Here is a 10,668-nt window from a genome sequence, read left to right as displayed (position 1 = left end):
TCTGTCTGGAATGTTATCATCATGGTTACACACATCCTGTGTTGATGGCAGGGTCTGGGTGGGGACCCTGTCTCTGTTTTACACTTTCACTTGGTGGGCCTTTTCTAATGTCTACGTATACTGTTGAGTAGAGTAATTATGACATCAGAAGAAAATCATCCAATCATGGTTTTCTGCTTTTCTTCTAAAATTTCTTCCCACTTTTATTAGTCTTTTACCCTTTTCTCACTATCTATACTTCTTCTAACTTCTTACTTGCCTTACAGGTTATAGCATACAGTATAATATACTAACATTCTGATACTTAATATCTTATTTTAAGTTTGAAACTGATTTTTGACAGTTTTTGCACCCAGAATTTTAAAAATGCTCAACTGGGATATATCTCTTGTCATGAATCACAGCCATCATGATATCAACTGTTCACTTTTTTTGAAAATGAACCTTGTTATCTGGATAACTAGATCATCCTGTCACCTTGTGACATCATTAATGGCATAATGTCCATATCTGTACAGTGAATATCCAGGTGATCCCTCTCATGTGAAAGACAAGGCAACATCTTCAGACAAAACATGAAATGTGTGGCACAGCTAAACGCTGTTCCTTTATTAAATCTTAATCATTGGTATGTACACATACATTGGTACGTATGGTGGTATATATACCACCTTATTAGTACATATCACACTTTATTTTCAAATCCTACTGTGACCCATTTGATGGGATTTGAACTTTGAAGTTATAAGATTGGTTCTTTTAGGACGTGAGAATAGGGAGGGGAGAAAAGATTATATAAGAGCAATTTAACCTACTAATGAGTTTGTATCTGTATTAACAAAAAGCCAAAGACTTGGTGAACCAGCTAACCAGACATTTTTTACAATGGATTGGCAAGATAAAGATTGCAGATGCCACCTATTGAGGCAGCGACGACCTTCAGAGTTAAGGTAATACTGCTTTTTCTTAGAAATCTTCACATTTAATTACATATTCAATATTTGCCTTTTCCTTATATCATAGGCTTTCTAAAGGCAAGGATCATATCCTTGGGATTTTTTACAATATCTGGGATGCTAGGGCAACCCTCTTGGGTCCCCTCCCTCCTCAGGAACTTTTGTACTGTCACTTTGCTATCACTCAATAAACTTTCTTTGCTGCCAAAAACAAATGCTTGGCATGCTATAACCTTTCAGTAGATATTGGTTGAATAAATAATTTTAATTTGGAGAGATTAATCAAGTTGGAAAATTGTGCTGATTAATATGCTGATGTCTTCTAGTAGTCAAACTTCAGTTACTTAAAAATTGAGATAGGAATATAAAAACAAATTTCTCAAATAAGTCCTTTTTTTAAGTCCTTTTTTTTTTTTTTTTTTTTGGTGGGCTCCATGCTTGGAGCCCAACACAGGGCTTGAACTCACAACCCTGAGATTAAAACCTGAGCTGAGATCAAGAGTCGGACACTTAACCAACTAAGCCATTCAGGCACCCCTCAAATAAATCATTTTAATCATTAGTTCCTACCTTCTCTAGAGATGAGAGAGATGTAGTCAATAGCCAGTGGTCCCATGGGTGGCAGATAGAAAAAGCCAAGGGTCTAGAGATAAATGATATAATAGGTCCTCAAAAGGTATATGTGTAGCATGTTTTTGTGTACTCATACAAAGAATGTTTGATATTGTTTGTGACCTAGAGAAGACACTTGTCACCCTGTTAAAGTAAAAACTGGATATTTATTAAAATTCCAATATTTTTTTAATAAAAACAATTATGGATGCTCTAGGAAAAATGTTTCTTAAACCGGAGGAGTATAATTACTTGATTGGCTATTGCTTCTATTTGAATAACTTCATTCTATATACGCAGCTGCTGTGGTGGGGGGACTTGTTTTGCTATGAAAATAATATCTTTTTGAAGGTGTTCATCTCTAAAATAGAAAATGCTGGAGTCATCAGTTAAGGTATGGTAAAGGATTGCAAAAGCTGGGCTCTTTCAAGTTAGGGCTTTTTAGCAATATAGAAGTATTTTTAAAATATTTATTGTTGAAGAATAATTGACATACAGTGTTATATTAGTTACAGGTAAGCAATATATTTAACCAGTGATTCTCTACATTACTCAGTGTTCACTACAGGAAGTGTAGTCACCATCGGCTACCATACAGTGTTATTACAATGTTGATCATATTCCCTATGCTGCACTTCTCATCTCTCTGACTTATTTTATAGCTGGAAATTTGTACCTCTTAATCTCCTTCACCTATTTTGCCCATGTACCTACCCACCTCTTCTCTGGCAACCATCAGTTTGTTCTCTGTATTTAAGAATCTGTTTGTTTTGTTTTTTAGGTTTCACATGTAAGTGAAATCATATGGTATTTGTCTTTCTTTGACTTATTTCACTTAGCATGATACCCTCTAGATACATCCATGTCATCACAAATGACAAATTATTTCTATGGCCAAGTAATATTTCATGGTGTATATATACCACATTTTTATCCATTCATCTATGGATGGACACTTGGGTTGCTTATATATCTTGGCTATTGTAAATAATGCTACAATAAACATAGCAGTGCATGTATCTTTTCAAATTAGTGTTTGAGTTTTCTTTGGGCAAATACCCAGCAGTGAAATTACTGGATCATATGGTATTTCTATTTTTAATTTTTTGGGAAACCCCCATACTGTTTTCCATACTGGCTGCACCAATTTACATTTCCACCAACAGAGCACAAGGGTTCCCCTTTCTCCACATCCTCGCCAACATTTGTATTTTTTGTTTTTTATTTAGCCATGCTGACAAATGTACATCATTACAGTTTTGATCTGCATTTCCCTGATGATAAGTGATGTTGAGCATCTTTTCATGTGCCTGTTGGCCATCTGTATGTTGTCGTTGGAAAAATGTCTATTCAGGTCCTCTGCCCATTTAAAAAAAATGAGATTATTTGTGGGTTTTTGGCATTGAATTACATATATTTTGAGATCAATTAGTTGACTAAAGATAATTTAGTTCAAAGTTAACTCTCAGGGATTCTACAGAAGTTCCAAGGGAAAAATCTATAAGATATATCATATTTTTCAGCAATTACAGTTCACTAAAAATGAACTTATAGACTCCTCTGGCAACTTGTTAGGACCAAAGAGAGGTGCCTTAACTAAGATCATCAAGGCCTCAGACAATGCAATAAAGATTGGGAGCATAACCATAGATGTACTATCCCCTTCATAATTTACTTACTAGGCATGTTTGTTCTGGGTGCAAAACTGCTTTTGGTTGGATACAAGGAATTCAGTCATGAATTGCTAAAGATATTCTTTAGGATGAAATAGATGGATGCAGGAGTCCTATTAACAAAGACCACCATTTTGCAAATCTTCTAAACACTTTTTTTTTTAAAGATTTTATTTTATTTATTTTAGAGAGAGCTTGCCCATGCACAAACAGGGAAGGGGCAGAGGGAGAGGGAGAGAATCTCAAGCAGAATCTACACTGAGTGTGGAGCCTGGTGTGGGGCTTGATCTCACAGCCCTGAGATTGTGACCTGAGCCAAAATCAAGAGTAAGATGCTTAACCAACTGAGCCACCCAGGCGCCCCCCTTTCTAAACACTTTTAAAAAGAAATGCTCTATAACTGATAAGAAGGGGAGGACAGGGAGGATGATGTTTATTGAGAACCTACTGTCCATTATGGTACTAGACACCTAAAGTGGTTAATCTTATTAATTTAAACCTACAATAATTTAGTCAGGGCATGGAAAAACTCCAGTACAGAAGAAACTGAGAATTACAGAAATTTGGAGTGTTGTTCAGGTAGCGATTGACAAAACAACTCAATCCCATCAATTTTTGTTGTTGATGTATGGTTAGGGAACTAATGCGTTCTGGTGGAGCAGCCAGGATCAGAAATGCTTCCCAAGTGGGACCAGTTAGGACTTAGGACAGAATTTGGCAACAGGGAATTTGTCAACAGGGAAGAAAAAGCAGTACCTAAATGCACCTTGCTGCTGAAATTCAGCAATTACTGGAATGGGGGTGGCAAAGAGACAAATAGTGTGAAAATTAATAAAGGGAAATCTCCCTAAAATGGAGTGGGGAGGACAGCAGGGGGAGCTCTCCTACCGTACCACTCATCACCCATTGCTGACCTTAACAGGAATAGATGTACCTTCCTAATTCTACTGCTTTACTGTCCCAGTAGGAATGAGAAAGCTCATAACCCGCCCCAACAGCCCAGCCAATGAGACACTGTCACAGTCAGCCAATGAAAAGCCGCTATACTTCAAACTCCCAGTTTACTCCAACAGACTTTTTGTTTGTAACAACAATTCCTCTCCCTCCCCCTTTGCCCGCCCCCATGAAAGAACATTCTTCTCCTTTGTTCTCTGGTAGCTTGCATGTCCTGAGTTGGAATTCTTTGTAACTCCCAAATCAACCCATTTTTGCTAGTGAAATAACCGACAGCTTAATTTTTAAGGTTAACATTACTTGGTGGGCAGATATGGGATCCGGAGAAGATCCCCCAGTAACTCCAAGGCTGGTGAGCAAACAGGTTCCAGACCCCAAAGAGCCAATTGAGCTCACTGCTTTCTTGCCGACCCTGGAGTTTGAGGGTAAGTTTGCTCCTGCATTGGATCTCTGCTCTCTTGTGTTTATGTCGATCTCTACAGGCTTTATTGGGAATCTATTTTAAGGCCTTGCCCTTTCTGAGAGTACTTGTTCAGCTTTTGGTCTGACTCTTTGGAACGAGACTATGCCTTTTGGAACTGTGCTGGCTTTGGGTGAGACTCCTTTTTGGAACCAGGATGTTCCTATTGAAACTGTGTTTTTCAGGAGTTTTTTCTTTTTGCTCTAGAGAATACTTCCAAAAAAATGGGATCTTAAGTCATCAAAATGCTTTGAGGGGGTCCTTCCTTCTGGCACCCCCACTGGTTTTATGTTTAAAAACAGAAGTCCCTTCTCATGTGCATTTCTAATTAAAGGGGCCAACTTAATCACAAGTTATTTAGAACATTAATGGTCTTTATGGGGAACTTTTGATTTCCTCAGTTAGAAAGCCCCAGCTAAAAAACAAAACAAAACAAAAAACTGAATGGGATGCCTCTTTAATTGGTACCTTGAGGCTTCTAAGTGTTTTTAGGATTCTAAGTTTGCTTCTTTGTGAAATACTATTTCTAAATTAACTGAGGCAAACTATTAGGAATCAAAATGGCTTCTGAGGACTTCCCCACCCCCACCCCCCCCACCCCCCGCATTTTGCCTCCAGACACGTAGCCTCCACCCTGTGCACAGGCCCTTCCTCCAGTGCTATTTTCCTCTGATCCTTTGTGCTGGCCTTTCCTCCTGTATATGCTTCCTCCCGATTCTAATCCTTTTGTTGAACTTCATTTTTCCTCTGAATCTCTTCCCAGAACTTGCTCTCCTGAATGTATTAAAATCTACCTTATAAAGTTAAGTCTTCTGAGGATTTAAATAAACCTCAGATGTCTTAGGTTCCCTGCACTAGGCTGAATTTTGAGCCGGTTTCCTTAAGTGACCGAGGACCCCTTTAGGTTTGCTGAAGAATTTAGCATAGTTATTCAAATGTACAGCCTGGCTTCTAGGATATTTATCTGTCCACATGCTTGTTGGTGAGGGCCAGGTCAAATACTGGATAAAATTAGCTCAACAGAAACATCCTGAAAAGGATTTGGAGAAATAAACCTTAACTTTTGGCAAAATGCTTGAACACTCACTGGAAATGTCCACCAAGCAATTAGAGTAGCTTTTCCTAAGCCTGTTATTTGGAACAGAATTCATGTTTGTACACAAAAGCCTGGTGAAACTGTATCTATTACAGTCAAGTGCAAATTGTCTTTAAAGGAAATTCTGGTGTTTGTTTAGATGTTGAATCCACCTGGGTGGTATTTAATTCTGTTTATTAATGGACTGAAATAGCCTCTTTCTCTTTTAGTTAAAAGGACCATGACAGAATGGGAAACTATGTCCACTCCAGGTTTAGTCTATTTGGAAAACTAGCTTGCTCATATCCCAGATAAGTCACCTACAAGAAAGATGGCCACAATTTCTCAATTTTCAGTTCTGGAAAACGAAGGCTCCTCTACAGAACCAAGAAACCTAGTTTCTGCCATTATTGCAATGGGCCAGGACATTGGAAAATGAAGTTCTGGAAAATGTTCTGGAAAATGAAGGCTCCTCTACAGAACCAAAAATCCAATTTCTGCCATTATTGCAAAGAGCCAGGACATTGGAAAAAATAATTGTTACAAACTTAAGCATTCCAGGTGCCATCAGCCCCCTAACCAGCCTTTCCAATACCTTCCTAATTCCCATTAATGGTGCTTGGAGGAACCACAGGGGCTCTTCCCAGTCCTCCCTCTTAATCTGCTTGGAGAAACCACTCTCCAGATTGGGGATGAATCTCTCTATTTGTCCTTACTGACCCTGGGGCAACATTCTCTGTGCTAACCCCACTGCTCTAAAGGAGCTCCTGTCTCAGAGTACTAAAACAGTTCAAATAGTGAGGGTCTTTAATAAACCTCAACAGGTTTCTATCTGTCTGTCTGTCTCTCTTTTATAGGCCCTTTGTGAGATACACATTCTTCTGCTTAGTTCCTCCACCCGTATTCATTTTTTGGGCCAAGATTTCTTAGAAAATATTCATACTGGAATTTTCCTCCCAAAAGGAGGAAATAATTCTGGAATTTGATAGTAGTAACCTAAATAGTCAACCAGGAAAATTAAATAACTCTTTGATAGCTCTTATTTGCTCTTGTTTCTGATATCACTGTAGCTGAGTCTGGAGACAGTAATCATTTGTTCTTATTGGATCAGCTACCATCCTCTTTATGGGTAAACTCTTCAAATTATATTGCAGAATCCACAGTGCATTTCCCAGCAAGATTCAAATCCATCAGAACTTCTCCTCAGAATTAATAAAGCTTTACTAATCAAATTTAATTAATAAATTAACCTATATATAAAGAAGCCCTCTAAGGCATCAGTCCCATAATATGAGATTGCAAGCCTCAGGGCCTCATTATCGCCTGCACTAGTCCCTATAATACCCCTATTTTACTTGTGAGAAAACCCAATGGCAGAGGATGGGAGTTTGTCCAGGACCTCTGAACAATAAATAACATTTTTATACCTTGGCACTCTGTTATTCCTAACCCCATACCCTACTGACACCCAATCCTACTGAAAGCAAATTTTTCACTCTAATTGCAGTACAATTTTTTAGTATTCCTGTTAATAAGGATAGCCAATATCTTTTTGCTTTTACTTGGGAAGAGTGGAAATGCACCTGGACAATAATCAGTAATGCCCCAGGGTTACACCCAGTTTTTTCCTTTCACAAAACTCAAAAACTATTTGGGTGATAGAAAGTTTTCTGCAGGCTCTATTTGTTATAATACATAGATGATTTGCTTTTCTGCTCCCCTTCTCAAACCTCTTCACAGGAAGACTGCATCCACCTGTTAAAACTTCTGGCCTTAAAGGGACAGAAAGACTCCAAAGAAAAAATGCAGTTTGCTCAAACTCAGGTTTGATACTTAGAGTATCTGATCTCAGAACAAGAGCTACATTTTGATTCAGGTAGGCTTTATGGCATCCTGAACTTCCCAAAACCTAAAACTAAGTGCCATTTATGAAGTTTTCTTGGACTGGCTGTCTACTGTTGAAATTGAATTTGAAACTTCTCTCTTAAGGCTCAACTTCCATATGTTTTATTTAAAAATGACCCTATTTGGAAAGATCATGATGACATAGATTTGGGGACCTTAAAGAAAAACCTAATAAAACTCTTTGTCCTCAGACATCCTAATTATCAACTTCCCCTTTTCCTCATTGTATGTGAGGGGGAAGGGAATGCCCTTGGGGTACTCACCTAAAAATAGGGGAACATCATCAACCAATAATAGGGCATTATAACCAACAATTGGACCATTTAGCATGGGGATAACCCCGTTTCCTTAGAGTCATTCTTGCCACTGCCCTTTTGGTCGAAGCCACTCTGGAGAAATAATCACAGGATCCTCTTTAACCATCCCGTGTCCCATGTAGCAGAAGCCCCCCCCGCCTCCCAATTTTCATTACACTTAAGTCAGTTGTCTTGCCTCCTAGGACATCATCCTGCTAACTGCTCCTCATATAACTCTTCTTGCTATAGTAACCTTAGCTCTGCTATTATCCTCTCCTTCATGGATGAAATCCCTCATGACTGCTTAATGCTGACAGATAACTTTTGACTCCCTTTGACAATTTGTAGGAAACTCCTCTAACCAATGCAGGTTTTTCATGGTTTAATAATGGCTCATATTTAAAGGATGAAAATGGTAAATATTGTGTTGGGTATGCTATTACAACTCCTTTGGAAGTCATTGAGTCCATACCTTTACCTGTGGCTATTTTGGCCTAGCAGGTTTAGTTATATGCCGTACTTGGCTTGTACCTTAGTCAGATGTACAAACATTTACATCAATAGTCAGTTTGCCTTTGGAGTAGCTCATGACTTTAGAAGTGTTACAGAAACAATGAAATTTCTTTACCTACAATGGGAATAAAATAAAAAATGGCTCCAATGTCCCAAATTTATTAGATGCCATACTTTTTGCAGGCAGGCCTGGCTATTACTAAGCTTCCTGGGCCTTCCAGACTCAACTTCTAGAGTCCAAAGGAAACCACCTCACTGAGATTTCCAACAAAATGCTGTTCTCAAGGAAACCAAGACCCAAACCTGTCATGGCTGAAAGGGATGTTCTTTCAAATGATCAACTGGAAAAAATGACAAGAGTTATCCAATAATTGTTTACTATTTTACCATAATTAAACCATTGACCTATGACAAAATAATAGTCTTTGGGAATGTAGGTGGGGAAATATAAAGGCTGCAAAAAGTGCCTACCTTTCTTGTCCCACCCGTCCAAAGTATCCAAAAAGCCTGTTCACACAAATGGACTTCATACAGCTACCCTGTCTCATGGAAATAAGTATGTTTCAATTAATTTGGTCTGTTTTCTCACTGTACCAAAGCTTTTTCCTTGTAGACAGACCAATGCTTATTCTGTGGCTTAAATTCTGCTAGAAAAGATTATCCCTGGGGTGCCTGGGTGGCTTAGTCAGTTAAGCTCTGCCTTTGGCTCAGGTCATGATCCCAGGGTCCTGGGATCAAGCCCCATGTTGCTCTCCCTGCTTAGAGGGGAGCCAGATTCTCCCTCTCCCCCCTGCCCCTCCCCTGCTTGTGCTCTCTCTGTCTCTCTCAAATAAATAAATAAAATCTTAAAAAAAAATAAAAACAGAAAAGGTTATCCCTCCCTGGGGAACCCCTCTTGAACTTCATAGTGCTTGGGGAACTCATTTTACCAGGCAGGTGTTTCAACAAGTCTGTGCTGTTTGGCCAGTTTTACAACTTTCATTGTGCATACCATCTTCAATCCTCAGGGATAGTTAGTTGCACTAACAGCACTGACGAAATTTGTACAGACCCTCCAAATACCTTGGCTGAAAGCATTGCTGTTGGTCTTCTAAATTTTAGATCCACTCTCTTTGGGATTCCTAGACTCTCATCCTTTGAGATGGTCATAGGATGTCCTAAGCGCTTGGCCCCTGCCTTCTCTGACTCGGAGTTGATAGAAGGGGATCTACTTTAACATTGTAAAGGCCTAGATGCTTCTACTGAAAATAACCGTGCTTTGGTAGAGTAATCTTTCACCATGTACTCAAGTACATGGGAGACAGACTTCAAGTACTCTGCAACCTGGAGATTTCATCTATTGGAATAGACCCTTCCAGAGAGACTCAACCTCACTGGAAAGGCCCTTATCAGGAACTGCTAACCAACCCTTGGGCCACCAACCTCAAGGAATAGATTCTTGGGTTCACGTGACACATTAAAGAAAGCTGCAAACCCTGACTGGGTCTGCACACCAGCTGGTGACCTGAAAGTGAAGATTTCCTGGAATTGAAGCAGTTGACATCTAATGAGACCACTTTCTCAAGATGTCTGGACCAGGACTGTATCCCTTTTTCTCACTGTTCACTGCTGCTTTCTCTTTTATGGAAAGAAAATGCTCTGTATTTCCCAAACTCTTGCAAAAGGGGGAAACGTCCTCTTTTGACTATGGCCTTTTGGAAACAACTTTCGCATGATCCTGTGAGATTTCTCTGAAGGGTGAGAAGGTCAGAATTCATAGAAGTCTTTCATCTGAACTACGACCTGACTCCTGAGTCTTACCTAAATTCATGGTTTCTGAATTTACAACTTTACATTGATATTATTGATAACACATCTGCTTCCAAGCCGTTCTTTTGAGATAATACCATTTTAAAACATCTTTGAAGTGTTGCTGTTTGGCAACAAGTTCATCAGCTACTGCTTCGTGTTTATAACTGTACTGTATCTTCCCAAATGTACTCTGCTAATTCTTTCCATGTGATCTTGCTCATCTTTTATGGTTGCTTAAAGGGGAGACTTCCAGGAAACATACATGACTGAAGGCTTGTTTTCATAAGTAGAACCTTTCTCCCCTAAGTTGGAATAAGTGCCGATAAACATGTGAGTTGGCTACTTTCTGACCTAGGGTCCCAGTTGACCTCTATTCTACAACAATTTGAAATTGTCATGCTTTGTATAATTATTTCAGGTGTTGTATTTTGTT

At 39.0% G+C, this 10,668-nt stretch overlaps 1 protein-coding gene across 5 annotated transcripts in view; it reads left to right on the top strand.

Annotated features, from left to right (window-relative positions):
• Positions 1-551: 551 nt before the first annotated feature.
• Positions 552-10,668, top strand: part of NAALAD2 (N-acetylated alpha-linked acidic dipeptidase 2) — a 113,355-nt gene continuing 103,238 nt past the window's right edge. For 4 of the 5 annotated variants that reach the window (XM_027578080.1, XM_027578077.1, XM_027578078.1 and 1 more), the window contains exons 1-2: positions 552-628; positions 846-950. In XM_027578080.1, coding sequence (XP_027433881.1) covers positions 576-628; positions 846-950 — 158 coding nt within the window. In that variant the 5' untranslated portion in view covers positions 552-575. Of the gene's footprint in view, positions 629-845; positions 951-4,398; positions 4,621-10,668 lie in introns of those variants that run through there. The other variant, XM_027578081.1, reaches the window with a different exon arrangement.

Source organism: Zalophus californianus, chromosome 11, assembly GCF_009762305.2.
Source record: "Zalophus californianus isolate mZalCal1 chromosome 11, mZalCal1.pri.v2, whole genome shotgun sequence".
NCBI classification, from domain to species: domain Eukaryota; kingdom Metazoa; phylum Chordata; class Mammalia; order Carnivora; family Otariidae; genus Zalophus; species Zalophus californianus.
Note: the sequence above shows the minus strand (reverse complement) of the source record. Positions and strands in the feature narration are given on the sequence as shown.